Source organism: Myxocyprinus asiaticus, chromosome 25, assembly GCF_019703515.2.
Source record: "Myxocyprinus asiaticus isolate MX2 ecotype Aquarium Trade chromosome 25, UBuf_Myxa_2, whole genome shotgun sequence".
NCBI classification, from domain to species: Eukaryota; Metazoa; Chordata; class Actinopteri; order Cypriniformes; family Catostomidae; genus Myxocyprinus; species Myxocyprinus asiaticus.
In genome coordinates, this window is record NC_059368.1 from 11,155,965 (window position 1) to 11,172,059 (window position 16,095).

The window sequence follows — 16,095 nt, forward strand, 5'->3', positions numbered from 1 at the left end:
ACTGCTTTTTTTAATAGCCAAAGTGCTGTCGCTGTGACAGATATTAGGTAAAATATAATCTAATGATGATATTACATTATCAAGGTCACCATATACGATATAACGGGAGGAACAGATCCCGTCTCCACCACCGCAGAACATGGACTACTGTTTGTGAAAGGATAAATGAATAAAAATAATGTTATACTGCAAAAATGATGTCTTTGCATTTATTTTGAATGCAGTAAATAATATTGTTCAATCGAAAACAGCTGTTATGTTTTGACATGGAATATGATCATACTGAAGTAAGAATATTATTATTTATTGTATGTGGGTTAATAATTTAAGCAGTAAAGACACATTTTGCATGTCTAGTGGTAGTTTTTATTTTTATATATCACATTTCTTAGGCTTTAGAAGTGTGTTAAACATGTGAGGATGTGTATTCATCAACCTGTTGCATGTCCGACATGATCATACAGGATCATTGAACCAAATTAAACTTGTTTTGCTGATATTTCAGAAAATAACCCACCTAATTTCTTCACTGTAAACCATAGATAAACCATTTATAATAACTTTTATTAACATTAAAAGACATTATTATATTCTATAAAGCTTAAAAGTGTATTAAAACTGCAGCGCTGCCCATTTCCACCATTGAAATCTGCTGCTCGAAAGAACCCGGAAACGCGGTTTCCCGCGGTGTGACGTCAGAGTAATTAATCTATTAGGTTAATTTAACTGCCATCTAGTGGTCAAACAAATGAAGCGCACATAGTAAGCAACATGTGGCTGGCAACGTTTTGAAGCAATGCAATTTATCAGTGCTGTTCGTTTTCGTGTATTGTTTACTAAATTATTTATAAATAAATAACCAATTAAGGATCTAGCTTCAAGGGCTTCATATATGAGTAAAGAAGTTGTGTTATGTTAAATAAAATAAAAACACACTGTATGAGAGTAAATTAATGACTGATTATTAACGTGTAGATTGAAAAATAAATATGTATGAGGGCTGGGTAGTAACACTTTACTAACAAGGGAGAGTAATGTGCTTATGTGACTGTACTGGGTTCAAACTAGTACTCATGTACCGGGTTTTTTTTTTTTTTTTTTTTCGCTTGTTCGGAACCAGAGACCTACGCAGTCACGTGGTTTCAGCCGAACGAAGCTTCAGACGTCACAGGTCACGTGGTTTTCCCAAATCCAGTCAAGCTCCGATACAGTGCTTAAGAAATATGTCGTGTTTAGAAGCTTCGGTGTCAAACCGAATAGATAATGAATGAAATGAAAATGAGACGAGACATGACGTCATGTAACAAATATTAAACAAACAAAACACGATGCAAATCTGCGTATACTTGATGTAATATGAATGTCAGCAACCAGACTGTGTGCGCGCTCCGGTGGTACGTGTGTGTGTGTGTGTTATGACTGGTACAGGTTACTGGTAGAATATTTAGGATCCTAAAACGTTCTTTTGAATGACAAGCAATTGATTCATTTGTTGCATTTGCTTAGTTTTAAACAAAATAGCACCAAACCACCCACAGAGCCAGCAAGACATGAGCTGACAACATCCAGCTGTATTTAACTGTAACACCGAAAACAGTCATTATTTCTAGTAGCATCGAGAGTTCCGCAGCGTTCACACATTTTCAGGTAAGCAATACGCATATTGGCTCATATAGCTTTATCGACACAAGCAGCGGTGTGAACCGTGATATATTGTGCTGTGGTTTTATCAACGCTGTAAGTCGCAGTTTACTGTAAATTACAATTCCTTGCCGATAATATGTAATATTTAAAAACACGAAACAACCAAACATTTTCAGATGTTCATTATACATTTTATCTATGTAATGTATTTATACATTATACAAAGGAATTCGCTTGAGCTTTACATCGTGTTTTTTGTCATGACGTCATATTTAAACGCCATCGCAGCTGTTTCTGTTTTGCTAGCATGTTAGCATGTAACAATTCACACCAAACATGTTTATGCGTTTGTAAATGGGTTTATTCAGCTTAAAGATGGTGCCAGAAAATGCGGTTTTATGATAAGAGGACGTTAATGCCCTGACACACACACATGTAAACTATGTCAGACCAGGTGTTACCCCAAAGTAAGTTCACTTCTTTCCTTTTTGGATTGTGATTATTACTTTGTGTGCTGGTTGTCTATTGGGACAGTAAACACTGTAACAGTATTTGCTACAACATTATAACAAATATTAAATGTCAGACTGTATATATATATATATATATACAATAAATCAGTTGTATAATTAATATATCCAGTTATGAATTTACATGTATGTATCTTTATATTCCCAAAATAACTTGTCCCAAATTAACTTAAATGCACAATACATGTTTCGGTGTTGTGTTGAACTCTATTTCCCTGTCGGGATCTGTTTCCCCCCAGCAGATCTGTATAGGGGGAACAGTATCTGACGGTAACATTCTCCACTGTCAGAATGTGTTCCCCATGCACAAACCTAAGCCTAACCCTTACCTAACCTACCCTAACCCTAACCCTAACCTACACTACCCTAACCCTTCCCTACCCTAACCTACACTACCCTACCCTACTGTACCCTAACCCACACTACCCTACTGTACCCTACCAACCCTAACCTACACTACCCTACCTACCATAGCCATAACCCCATACCCTATCGGGGCTAGGGGGAAACAGATTCCTACAGGGAACACAATTCGATACAACACCTGATTCAATAAAAGTTAAGCTCAATCGACAGCATTTGTGTCATAATGTTGATTACCACAAAAAGTAATTTCGACTTGCCCCTCCTTTTCATAAAAAAAATAAAGCAAAAATCTGAGTTACAGTGAGGCTCTTACAATGGAAGATAATGGGGCCAATCTGTAAATTTTAAAATACTTACCATTTCAAAAGTATAGCCACAAGGCATAAACAGTATGTGTGTTAACATGATTTAAGTGTGATAAAATTGCGTACTAACCTTTTATGTGTAAACTTACATCCAATTTGAAACTTTGTTGCCATGACAACATATTTCCGTAAACCCCAAAACCTTAAAATGGACGTAAAATTATGATTTAAACAGCATTGCAGCTCAAGTAATACATGAGTTTTAACAGAAGAATACATATAAATGCAGGACATTTCTGGCTTTAAACCCTCTAAACATTGGCTCCATTCACTCCCACTGCAAGTTTTTTTTTTAAAGAAAAGGAGAGATAAGTCGTAACATTTCCACCAAAATATCATCATTACTCTATTTAGTGTTACTATAGTAAAACTATAGTACATGTTCAAAAAGGTTTGCTTTGTGATGTAAAGAAAAGGGTTGCCTTTTTTTCTTGCAGTCATCCCATGTTTGGCCGCTACCTGAGAACAGTGGGCTCTCCTCCAGCTCAGACTGTTGTAAGCCACTGGAGACAGTGGTATCAGCCTGGTCATTTATGTTGGACACGACCACCACACCTGCAGCATCCCTCTCCCTTCTTCAGCACTGTCAGACACCCCGCTAATAGGCCTCTGGATCCCTACAACTGGAGCTCCTGGAGGCAAAGTGGGATATTGCCACACACTTACCCCAGACGAGGCCTTCATCTTTCTAGAGGTCTGATGGAATGCTCCGACAGGGAGCCACCACAGAAGAGGAGGAAGAGTGCTGAGAGGAGGTTGCCAGGTGAAAAATCTTCACACTCACCTAAACATTCACCTCCAAAAGGCAGCAGGAGCTCAGGAGGAAGCCCTGAATGGCTTCGGAATGTAACTGCCGTTCCAGTCCCTCCTGGGAAATTTCTTTCAAGCCCAAAGAGGACTGTGGAAGTACCAGGTGATGCTTGAAATTTATATGTTGGTATTGCTACTGATTTATTTGTGCATAAAAAGCCAATTTGACCAGCTCTTGTCCATTCACAGAGTTAAAGAGACATTGGGAGGATCTTTCTCACCTCTGTAACGTTACGACATCTGCGAAAGGGGGGAGACAAAAATGGCCATTTGATTTCTCTGTGATGTCCTACAATATCCTCTCCCAAGACCTGCTCTGTGATAATGGTTACCTTTACAGACACTGTAGTCCTCCTGTACTGGACTGGCGCCATAGGTTTCCTAACATAATGAAAGAGCTGGAACAGCACAGTGCTGATGTAAGTGAACCATCCATTGTTGTATACTTACATTATTCACTTTGCAGTAATAATGGGATTCTTCAAAGTCTGTCTGTAAGTAGCCACTTTAACACATGAAACCCATTAAAGTGCAGAAAAACAACTTTACAGGTAAAGATACCACATCTGGGGCAAGATTCACAAAATAATTCCTAAAAATTTAAGTTCTTGTGATAAATTATAAGAAGTTTGTTGAAATGGTTTTAAGTGCAATTCAGGAAAAAACACAGATATGAACATTCTTAAGAAGTCTTTTCAGGAATACAAAATATTCATTTTTTATATCTATCTATCTATCTATCATATATATATATATATATATATATATATATACACATACATACACATACACTATATTGCCAAAAGTATTCGCTCATCTGCCTTTAGACGCATATGAACTTAAGTGACATCCCATTCTTAATCCATAGGGTTTAATATGACGTCGGCCCACCCTTTGCAGCTATAACAGCTTCAACTCTTCTGGGAAGGCTTTCCACAAGGTTTAGGAGTGTGTTTATGGGAATTTTTGACCATTCTTCCAGAAGCGCATTTGTGAGGTCAGACACTGATGTTTGACGAGAAGGCCTGGCTCGCAGTCTTCACTCTAATTCATCCCAAAGGTGCTCTATCGGGTTGAGGTCAGGACTTTGTGCAGGCCAGTCAAGTTCTTCCACACCAAACTCGCTCATCCATGTCTTTATGGACCTTGCTTTGTGCACTGGTGTGCAGTCATGTTGGAACAGGAAGAGGCCATCCCCAAACTGTTCCCACAAAGTTGGGAGCATGGAATTGTCCAAAATCTCTTGGTATGCTGAAGCATTCAGAGTTCCTTTCACTGGAACTAAGGGCCAAGCCCAGCTCCTGAAAAACAACCCCACACCATAATCCCCCCTCCATCAAACTTCACAGCTGGCACAATGCAGTCAGACAAGTACCGTTCTCCTGGCAACCACCAAACCCAGACTCATCCATCAGATTGCCAGATGGAGAAGCATCACTCCAGAGAACGCGTCTCCACTGCTCTAGAGTCCAGTGGCGGCGTGCTTTACACCACTGCATCCGACGCTTTGCGTTGCACTTGGTGATGTATGGCTTGGATGCAGCTGCTCGGCCATGGAAACCCATTCCATGAAGCTCTCTACGCACTGTTCTTGAGCTAATTTGAAGGCCACATGAACTTTGGAGGTCTGTAGTGATTGACTCTGCAGAAAGTTGGCGACCTCTGCGCACTATGCGCCTCAGCATCCGCTGACCCCGCTCTGTCATTTTACGTGGCCTACCACTTCGTGGCTGAGTTGCTGTCATTCCCAATTGCTTCCACTTTGTTATAATACCACTGACAGTTGACTGTGGAATATTTAGTAGCGAGGAAATTTCACGACTGGACTTGTTGCACAGGTGGCATCCTATCACAGTACCACGCTGGAATTCACTGAGCTCCTGAGAGCGGCCCATTCTTTCACAAATGTTTGTAGAAGCAGTCTGCATGCCTAGGTGCTTCATTTTATACACCTGTGGCCATGGAAGTGATTGGAACACCTGAATTCAATTATTTGGATGGGTGAGCGAATACTTTTGGCAATATAGTATATATATATATATATATATATATATATATATATTTATACACACATACATACAGTTGTGCTCAAAAGTTTGCATACCCTGGCAGAAATTGTGAAATTTTGGCATTGATTTTGAAAATAGGACTAATCATGCAAAAAAAAAACTGTCTTTTATTTAAGAATAGTGATCATATGAAGCCATTTATTATCACATAGTTATTTGGCTCATTTTTAAATTATAATGGTAACAGAAATCACCCAAATGGCCCTGATCAAAAGTTTACTTACCCTTGAATGTTTGGCCTTGGTACAGACACACAAGGTGACACACACAGGTTTAAATGGCAATTAAAGGTTAATTTCCCCACACCTGTGGCTTTTTAAATTGCAATTAGTGTCTGTGTATAAATAGTCAATGAGTTTGTTAGCTCTCACTTGGATGCACTGAGCAGGCTAGATACTGAGCCATGGGGAGCAGAAAAAAACTGTCAAAAAACCTGCGTAACAAGGTAATGGAACTTTATAAAGATGGAAAAGGATATAAAAAGATATCCAAAGCCTTGAAAAATGCCAGTCAGTACTGTTCAATCACTTTAGTGGAAAATTCGGGGATCTCTTGATACCAAGCCAAGGTTAGGTAGACCAAGAAAGATTTCAGCCACAACTGCCAGAAGAATTGTGGGTTTTTCTCTGTATCCTGAACAGGTAACCTCAGGAGTAATACAGGCTGCTCTGGAAAAAGACGGTGTGGTTGTTTCAAGGAGCACAATATGACGATACTTGAACAAAAATTAGCTGCATGGTCAAGTTTTCAGAAAGAAGCCATTGCCACAAAAAAGCCCAGTTACAATATGCCCGACAACACCTTGACAAGCCTCACAGCTTCTGGCACACTGTAATTTGGAGTGACGAGACCAAAATAGAGCTTTATGGTCACAACCATAAGCGCTATATTTGGAGAGGGGTCAACAAGTATTGTGCTCCTTGAAACAACCACACAGTCTTTTTCCAGAGCAGCCTGTATTTCTCCTGAGGTTACTTGTGGGTTTTTCTCTGTATCCTGAACAATTCTTCTGGCAGTTGTGGCTGAAATCTTTCTTGGTCTACCTAACCTTGGCTTGGTATCAAGAGATCCCCGATTTTCCACTTTTTAATAAGTGATTGAACAGTACTGACTGGCATTTTCAAGGCTTTTGATATCTTTTTATATCCTTTTCCATCTTTATAAAGTTCCATTACCTTGTTACACAGGTCTTTTGACAGTTCGTTTCTGCTCCCCAGGGCTCAGTATCTAGCCTGCTCAGTGCATCCATGTGAGAGCTAACAAACTCATTGACTGTTTATACACAGACACTAATTGCAATTTAAAAAGACACAGGTGTGGGGAAATTAACCTTTAATTGCCATTTAAACCTGTGTGTGTCACATTGTGTGTCTGTAACAAGGCCAAACATTCAGGGGTATGTAAAATTTTGATCAGGGCCATTTGGGTGATTTCTGTCATCATTATGATTTAAAAAGGAGCCAAACAACTATGTGATTTAATAAATGGCTTCATATGATCACTATCCTTAAATAAAAGACAGGTTTTTTGCATGATCAGTCATATTTTCAAAATCATTGCCAAAATTTCACAATTTCTGCCAGGGTATGCAAACTTTTTAGCACAACTGTATATGTATACACACTACCGGTCAAAAGTTTTGAAACTTTTCAAAAAGTCACCCTTTGCCTAGAATTTGCAGACATGTACTCTTGACATTTTCTCAACCAACTTCTTGAGGTATCACCCTGGGATGCTTTTTAAACAGTATTGAAGGAGTTCCCATCTATGTTGGGCACTTATTGGCTGCTTTTCTTTATTATTTGGTCCAAGTCATCAATTTCAAAAACTTTTTTTTTTAAATTACATTTTAGTTTTATAATGAAATAAATTAATATGATGGCACAATTATATTTTTGCCTACAAAACTAATTTCAAACATTTAAGCATACGCCTTCAGATCAAAAAATTTTTAAGATCATGAGAAACATTTCAGTCGTGTTTCAAAAGCTTTGACCGGTAGTGTATATATATATATTTATTTATTTATTAAAGATGGAAAATAAGAAGAAAATGGTAGTTAAGAAATATTTTATTCTTAAGAATGTTTTGTGAATCCTGCACCAGAAGTTTGTGTTGGCTCTTTGATATTGGACTTCTTTGTTCAGAGCATCCAAATCTTCTATGTGCTTGAACTGTTAATGCAACTACTTTGTTCACACAACATCAATACAGAACTTTTCTGGTAAATACCCTATAGGTTGGCAAATGTCCGTATCTGATTTACTGGCATTTCAATAATGGAAACTTTTCAGCCATGACCTCTAATTTGTACATGGCATTGATTGAATTTAAGGCAATGTTCTGTTTTGGTTTGGTTTGTTTTTTTGTTTGTTTGTTTTTTTGCAGCAAGATTGGATGATTTCATTGATATACACTGGTGGCCAAAAATTTGGAACAGATTTTGCTCTTATGGAATGAAATTGGTACTTTTATTCACCAAAGTGGTATTCAACTGGTCACAATGTATAATCAGGACATTAATAACATGAAAAATTACTGTCACAATTTGAAAAAAAATAAAAAATGTTCAGAACTTCTTAAACTACTTCAAGGAGTTCATCAAAAATTCCTCCACGTGCAGCAATGACAGCTTTGCAGATCCTTGGCATTCTAGCTGTCAGTTTGTCCAGATACTTAGGTGACATTTCACCCCAAGCTTCCTGTAGCACTTGCCATAGATGTGGCTGTCTTATCGGGTGCTTCTCACGCACCTTACAGCCTAGCTGATCCCACAAAAGCTCAATGGGGTTAAGATTCATAACACTTGAGGGGGGCCTGGGTAGCTCAGTGGTAAAGACACTGGCTACCACCCCTGGAGTTCACTAGTTCGAATCCCAGGGTGTGCTGAGTGACTCCAGCCGGGTCTCCTAAGCAACCAAATTGGCCCGGTTGCTTGGAGGGTAGAGTCACACGGGTTAACCTCCTTGTGATCGCTACAATGTGGTTCACTCTCAGTGTGGCACATGGTGAGTTGTGCATGGGTGCCGCAGTGGATGGCGTGAAGCCTCCACACATGCTATATCTTCGCGGTAACACGCTCAACAAGCCACATGATAAGATGTGCGGGTTGATGGTCTCAGACGCGGAGGCAGCTGAGATTCATCCTCTGCCACCCAGATTGAGGCGAGTCACTACGCCACCATGAGGACTTAGAGCATATTGGGAATTGGGCATTCCAAATTGGGAGAAAAATTTTTTTTTTCCAATTATCTGTTGTCCAATGACTGTTTCTTTGCCCACTCTAACCTTTTCTTTTTGTTTTTCTGTTTCAAAAGTGGCTTTTTCTTTGCAATTCTTCCCATAAGGCCTGTACCCTTGAGTCTTCTCTTTACTGTTGTACATGAGACTGTTGTTGAGCGGGTAGAATTCAATGAAGCTGTCAGCTGAGGACATGTGAGGCATCTATTTCTCAAACTAGAGACTCTGATGTACTTATTCTCTTGTTTAGTTGTACATCTGGGCCTTCCACATCTCTTTCTGTCCTTGTTAGAGCCAGTTATCCTTTGTCTTTGAAGATTGTAGTGTACACCTTTGAATTAAATCTTCAGTTTTCTGGCAGTTTCAAGCATTGTATAGCCTTCATTCCTCAAAACAATGATTGACTGACGAGTTTCTAGAGAAAGCTGTTTCTTTTTTTCTATTTTTGATCTAATATTGACCTTAAGACATGCCAGTCTATTGCATACTGTGGCAACTCAAACACAAACACAAAGACAATGTTAAGCTCCATTTAACGAACCAAATAGCTTTCAGCAGTGCTTGATATAATGGCAAGTGATTTTCTAGTACTAAATTAGCAATTTAGCATGATTACTCAAGGATAAGGTGTTGGAGTGATGGCTGCTGGAAATGGGGCCTGTCTAGATTTGATCAAAAATGACTGTTTTCAAATAGTGATGGTGCTGTTTTTTTACATCAATAATGTTCTGACTATTTTTGTGATCAGTTGAATGACACTTTGGTGAATTAAAGTACCAATTTCCTTCTGAAATGGCAAAATCTGTACATTATTCCAAACTTTTGGCCGCAAGTGTATCTGTTGCATTGTTTTCTCCATAGATAATGTGCCTGCAGGAGGTTCAAGAGGACCACTATAAAGAACAAATCAAACCATCTCTAGAATATTTAGGTACTGAGGACTATATTTTTTTACCCTAGTGATTTGGTTCTATTTATCAGTATGTATTTTGTGTTGTGTATGTCCTTTAGAATGTTTACTGTATTTAAATAATTTTAGATAAATAGTCTGTACCTTTTTGTATCATCGCTGTGCACTTTTGCTTCTTTGCTTTTAAAACAGGCTACCACTGTGAATACAAACGGCGAACAGGTCTGAAGCCTGACGGCTGTGCTGTGGTCTTCAAACGTGAGCGCTTCTCTCTGGTGTCCTGTCACCCTGTGGAGTATTTCCGCCGTGGGATCCCTCTACTGGACCGTGATAATGTGGGCCTGGTTCTGCTGCTGCGGCCCGTAGACCGAAATAGCTCTCTTACCAACGTCTGTGTGGCCAATACACATTTACTGTACAACCCTAGACGTGGGGACATTAAACTGGCGCAGCTGGCTATGCTGCTGGCAGAGATCAGCCAAGTGGTCCAGTTACCTGACAGCAGTGTTTGTCCTGTGGTGCTCTGTGGGGATTTTAACTCTGTTCCCTGGTCTCCTTTATATCGTTTTATTAAAGAAAGCAGACTGGAATATGATGGCATGCAAATCGGAAAAGTAGGCAGAAACCTTAGGAAAAATGTCCTTTGAATTGTATACATTTCTTTTTTTTTATATCGCTTAATCTTTGATTTGTTCATCTTGCAGGTGTCAGGACAGGAGGAAAACCCAAGAGGACAGCGTATTCTCGCTGTGCCGATTTGGCCTAGACATCTGGGCATCTCTCAGCAGTGCCAGTATGAAGCACCAACCAGAGGTCACCTTTCAGCCCTTATAACATATATCACATATATGTACACTGACATACTAAATAAAGATGGCTTCTATTCTAAGAACATTTCTGGACAGTTTTGCCATCGACAAATAAGCAGTCATTTTGTTTGCTTTTTGGAATATTTGTTTTGGTCCTCTGCTACTAACTGTTTACTAGTTAAATTAGGAAAATTATCATCATTTACTCACACTCATGCTACCCCAGATGTGTATGACTTTCTTTCTTCTGCAAAATGCAAACAAAGATTTTTTGAAGAATATCTCAGCTGTGTAGGCCAATGCAAGTGATTTGTGTCCAAAACTTTGAAGCTCCAAAAAGCACATAAAGGTATCATAAAAGTAATTCATAAGACCCCCAGTGGTTTAATCCATGTCTTCTGAAGCGATCCAATCAATTTTGGGTGAGAACAGACCAAAATATAAGTCCTTTTTCACTCTAAATCTTGAAATTAGCAGTTTCATTGGCAATCATGATTTCAAGCTCGATTGAAATTATGATTGTGCCTTGAGACTGCAATGGCAAGAGGTACATTAAAAAAGGAGAAATTCTGGTCTGCTCTCACTCAAAACCTATTGGATCGCTTCAGAAGCCATGAATTAAATCACTGGAGTCTTATAGATAATTTGAATGCTGCCTCTATGTACTTTTTGGAGCTTCAAAGGTTTGTTCACCATTCACTTACATTATATGGACCTACAGAGCTGAGATATTCTTCTTAAAATCTGGAATTCTGGAATGTTTCAAAGATTTAATGCAACTAAAATGTTGTTTTTATTCCTTTTACAGATTCTGACGTGAGGGATTTAGAGCAGGCAGCTTTAGCAGTGCTAGATGGGTAAATCCAACTGCTGTAAATCCATATCTCTACTGTACTGTGTTTGATTCATCATTCATGCCAAAAGCCATCCCTTAAATATAAATATTTCAGAGTGTGATATGATTGAATTCTGTGCCACTTGTTTCTTTAGACCTTTTGTTGTTCTCCCCTTTCCTCGGCCATCAATGTTTTAAAAGCACGTGACAGTCTTGACAATCTGTGCTATTCTGCAAATTTAAAGTGAACTGATTGGACAGCTCAAAGTGAAGTGTCCTATTTACATCCCATGATCCATGTTTCCCAATCTTTCAACAGCATTTCAAGTTTCAGGGTATCAACCTTTAATTGACAATATTAGCCATTTTTCTCATGTGATCTGTTGTGTAGTTTAACCAAGCCCAGCATTGAGCATGGTTTGAAGCTGACTTCTGCATACTCGCACTACTTAAAAGAGAGTGGTCAACCTGAGATCACCACATGCCACTCACGGACAGCCATTACCGTTGATTATATCTTCTACTCAGCGGCTCTGGGGGACGTGACGGCTCAGCCAGGTGTGATTGGTATATTCATTAGATTTCCACGTCTTTTAAATTCCTATTAAATACTTTACTGGTATGTTGTGTAATGTAAGATTGTAATGACTACTTTAAGTAAAAAAAAACAATTGTCTGTAACCGTTGCAGCTGCTGCCACCATATTAACTTGTTGCATAAACATGTATTTGCGTCATGACATACTTTTGGAAAGTTCATGTGTCCTGTGGTGTGACATGCTATTCTTTAACTAAAACTATTTTAAAAAGCATTTGCTTATTCATTTTTATTAATTAAATATGTAGCTTTTGTCACAAAATATTAATTGAGGGATAACATGAAATATTTGTACTTTTACACTGCAAGACCTGAACAAGTGAAGGCTGATTAATTAAAAACAAAAACAAAAACAAAAAAAACTTAAAAGGAATGGTGACAGTCAATTTTAGCCTAAAATCATGATGTTAATAAAGAGACATTCACAGGCACCTCATGGGCATTACTCATTTGCATAATGTATCCTCAATAAATGCTGTCAGTAGAAACGGATGACATTAGACTACTAATGTACATTATACGTCACCACTCCTGTAAGCATCTGACCCCTGATGCTGCTGTTTGCTGCAGTGCAATACATTCCACAGCAAAGTTTACTCTGCTGCTGGTTACTGTTGCACTGTCTGTTTTTCTTTTACACAGAATGTAGTGTGTCACCAGAGAGGGGTCTGCAGCTGCTGGGCAGGTTAGCCCTGGTGGGAGAAACTGAACTCCAGGAGGTCAACGGCCTTCCAAACCAGCACAACTCATCTGACCACCTGCCACTTCTGACACGCTTCCGTCTACACCCTTGAACTGATGTACCAGTACCATACCATGCCTATAAATCAGTTTGTGGCCAGAAGAGGAATAATGTTTTGGATTTTCAATACGAATACAAACATTTTTTGTAAACTCTTCAACCCATGCCATGTGTATTGTACACCAGCGAAGAAATGACTAATGTCAGTAACTTGGAAATTACTTGGATCACATCTTTGGATTATATGACGAACTTAAAGCAGTGGAGCGTGAATTGGAAGCTTGTCTGTAATTTCTGAGCATAGTTACCTTTTATCCAAGGTATTACAGGGCAGTGACATACACACTGTTCCTAATGGATTAAGGGTGTTTTGTTGTAAAATTTGGCAGCTTTGACAATAATCAAGTCAGTGCATGATGTTTAAATGTTTTATTTTTTTTAGTTGTGACTGATTTTAGGAGGCATCTCTGTTTCAGACCTGCATACATTTTAAAAAGGGATTAAAAAAAAAAAAGAGCAAAATAAATGATTTTATCTTCAACGAGCTACTAATATGTGTCATTTGTCTAATGATGCAGAGCTGTAATCTAAGCAAAATGTGTCTACATTAAAGAAGTGATAATAGAAGTCAAATTTATTTGTATAGCGCTTTTCACAACAGACGTCGTTTCAAAGCTGCTGTACAGGAATTAAGCTATAACAGAAATGAATGAATATAATGCCAGTATTAGTTATTTATGTTTAGAACTATTAGTGGTTTAAATTAGTAAACTAAGTGTTGTGGGTCAATGGTTAAACAAAATGTTTTGTATGAACTAAAAGTTTTAGTGTTAAAGTCCTTGAAGTCATCCAGAATTAACTGAGGAATTACACGTAGATACACGTGATGTAGAAGATCATCATTTCAATGAACTTGCTTTTTAATAAGCTAAATCTGTCCCCAAAGTCTAACCCAGCCATATCCCAGTTCCCGACATTTCTAATGCATCACACAAATAGTATATCAAGCTTATCAAAGGTATCAGATGGCAACAATTCATCTATTTCACAGTATGTAATACTATCAATCGAGATATTACCAGAGGTATTGTATTCATCATAGGATTTGCTGCAAAGTGAATTTTCCTGTAATTTTGGTGACCTCAAGATTGAACCAAATATCCTCTTCATACCCTTCAGAGATACTGTCAAATCGGAATTCCAATTCCAATAATACATTTTATCAGCAAATAGAAGCTCTTTTAACAATCCAGATTTAAGGTAATGTTTGTAAAAACAGCTGGCTAACACTTTCCAAATAATACTGCTGGCTTGCCTAATAGCTTTCTTTGTTAAAGCATGATCTACTCAAATATCCAGATGAGTTAGCCCAACTAATCTCTACTGTACATGGCTGTCATGGGGGAAAATATGTACTTTACAGCTCATATAGGTTCTACAAGTGAAGGAATTATCTTGCTGACAGCTCCAGTTCCTTTTAGGGTTTTTCAAATCATTCTTCTTTAGCCATATCTTCTTTATTAAAATCCAGGCATTGTGGCGTTTGAAGTCAATGACACATTCTTTTATTGGTGCCTCTAAGCATGAGACAATTGTAGGTGTTTCAAGTCATTTTTACCCTGGGAGAAGAGATGAGAAATGAAGGATTCATTTTTTGTAAATCCTCGGGGGCTCTATCCCCACATGCAGCGTTGTCTTTGTAAGCAGATTAATGCGGGAATATTCAATCCGTGCAAAATGACAGTTAGGCTGTGAGAGGACAACTGGCATATGCTGGGCCGCTGTTACATCACACCTGGTTAAATCTCAAAGCGTCTCTTTTGCACGATTAGCTGCTTGTCATACAGGAAGAGCTGCCTATACAACTGAATATTCAGATGGGAGTTGGCTGTTAAAGGAATATTCGAGGTTACAGTGAGGCACTTACAATGAAAGTGAATGGGGCCAATTTGTGGAGGGTTTAAAGGCAGAAATGTGAAGCTTATAATTTTATAAAAGCACTTCCATTAATTCTTCTGTTAAAACTCGTGTATTATTTGAGCTGTAAAGGTGTTTAAATTATTGTTTTTACGGTTATTTAAGGGTTTAATGGGTTACGTCATCATGGCAAAGTTGTAAAATAACTTTACACAGAAAGGTTAGTATGCGATTTTTTCACACTAAAAGCATGTAAACACACATATTGTTTACAGCTATAATTTTGAAACAGTGAGTATTTTAACACTTGGCCCCACTGACTTCTGTTGTAGGTGCCTCACTGTAACCCAGATTTTTGCTTTCGAAACAAATTTTTGTGGTAGTCAACATTATGCCACAAATGCTATAAATTGAGCTGAACTTGTTTTGAACCCGGAATATTCAAGTTCTATTGAGTCTGAACAATGTCTTGGTTAGTAGACGTGACAATCTTTACTTAACCTAAAACTATTTTAAACAGGATTTTGCTAATACTTTTATCATTTTTATATACATTCAGTTTTAATGACCTCTTGTGAGACTACACTGGATACTGTATTTGTTCTTTAAAAATAGGCGATTCAGTCCTATTTGTCTGGACAGCTCACTCATGCACTGAATCATCTGGAGCTGTTTCTCACTCTGGCCGCAATCTACACTTATCCGTTTAGTTTGAAATTTTTTTTTTTTTTTTTTTTTTTTTTAAAGTTTTCTAACATCATTGTTTTCCTTGTGGTAATGGACAACATTTTGGGAACACTCCATTTTCGGTGGAGGAAAACGCTGTTCTAGCGTGGATGAGACCCGTATAGATAGACCATGTCCACACTAATCCATACAAGTTTGAAAACACAGTTTTTCAGTTTCCTAAGGGCATAATTTTCCAAAGAATGCAGTTATGGAGAGTGTTTTTGAAATTGTCAGTTTTCGGTGAAGGAAAACACTGTTCTAGTGTGTATGAGAGGTGTAAAAGTAGCAAAATGAATGCTTTTTTAAATGAAAACATATTAGTGTGGACGTGGCCCCAGTAAAACGTCTCGGTTATGTACGTAACCTCGGTTCCCTGAGACGAAGGGAACGAGACATTGCGTAATTATGCATATGGGGAGTGCCTTCATACACCACCTATTTGAAACCTCTCTACAATAACGCCAATATTGTAATATTGGCTATGGTGTTTGAGCCCCGCCTGTTTTGGAGCGAAACTGACCGCTATAAAAAC

At 38.3% G+C, this 16,095-nt stretch overlaps 1 protein-coding gene across 3 annotated transcripts; it reads left to right on the plus strand.

Moving 5' to 3' along the window:
- The first annotated feature begins 1,187 nt into the window (after positions 1-1,187).
- Positions 1,188-13,482, plus strand: LOC127416371 (protein angel homolog 2-like). Of its 3 annotated transcripts, XM_051655696.1 has the most exons (10): positions 1,189-1,647; positions 2,013-2,111; positions 3,343-3,818; positions 3,905-4,134; positions 9,886-9,955; positions 10,127-10,548; positions 10,639-10,747; positions 11,552-11,600; positions 11,970-12,136; positions 12,818-13,482. In XM_051655696.1, the coding sequence occupies exons 3-10, from the start codon at positions 3,350-3,352 to the stop codon at positions 12,967-12,969; spliced, it is 1,668 nt and encodes a 555-aa protein (XP_051511656.1). In that variant the 5' UTR covers positions 1,189-1,647; positions 2,013-2,111; positions 3,343-3,349; the 3' UTR covers positions 12,970-13,482. The 3 variants fall into 3 exon arrangements, with proteins under 3 accessions (XP_051511655.1, XP_051511656.1, XP_051511653.1); XM_051655695.1 differs by lacking the exon at positions 2,013-2,111 and having other exon boundaries at positions 1,188-1,647; XM_051655693.1 differs by lacking the exon at positions 1,189-1,647 and having other exon boundaries at positions 1,654-2,111.
- Positions 13,483-16,095: the final 2,613 nt, after the last annotated feature.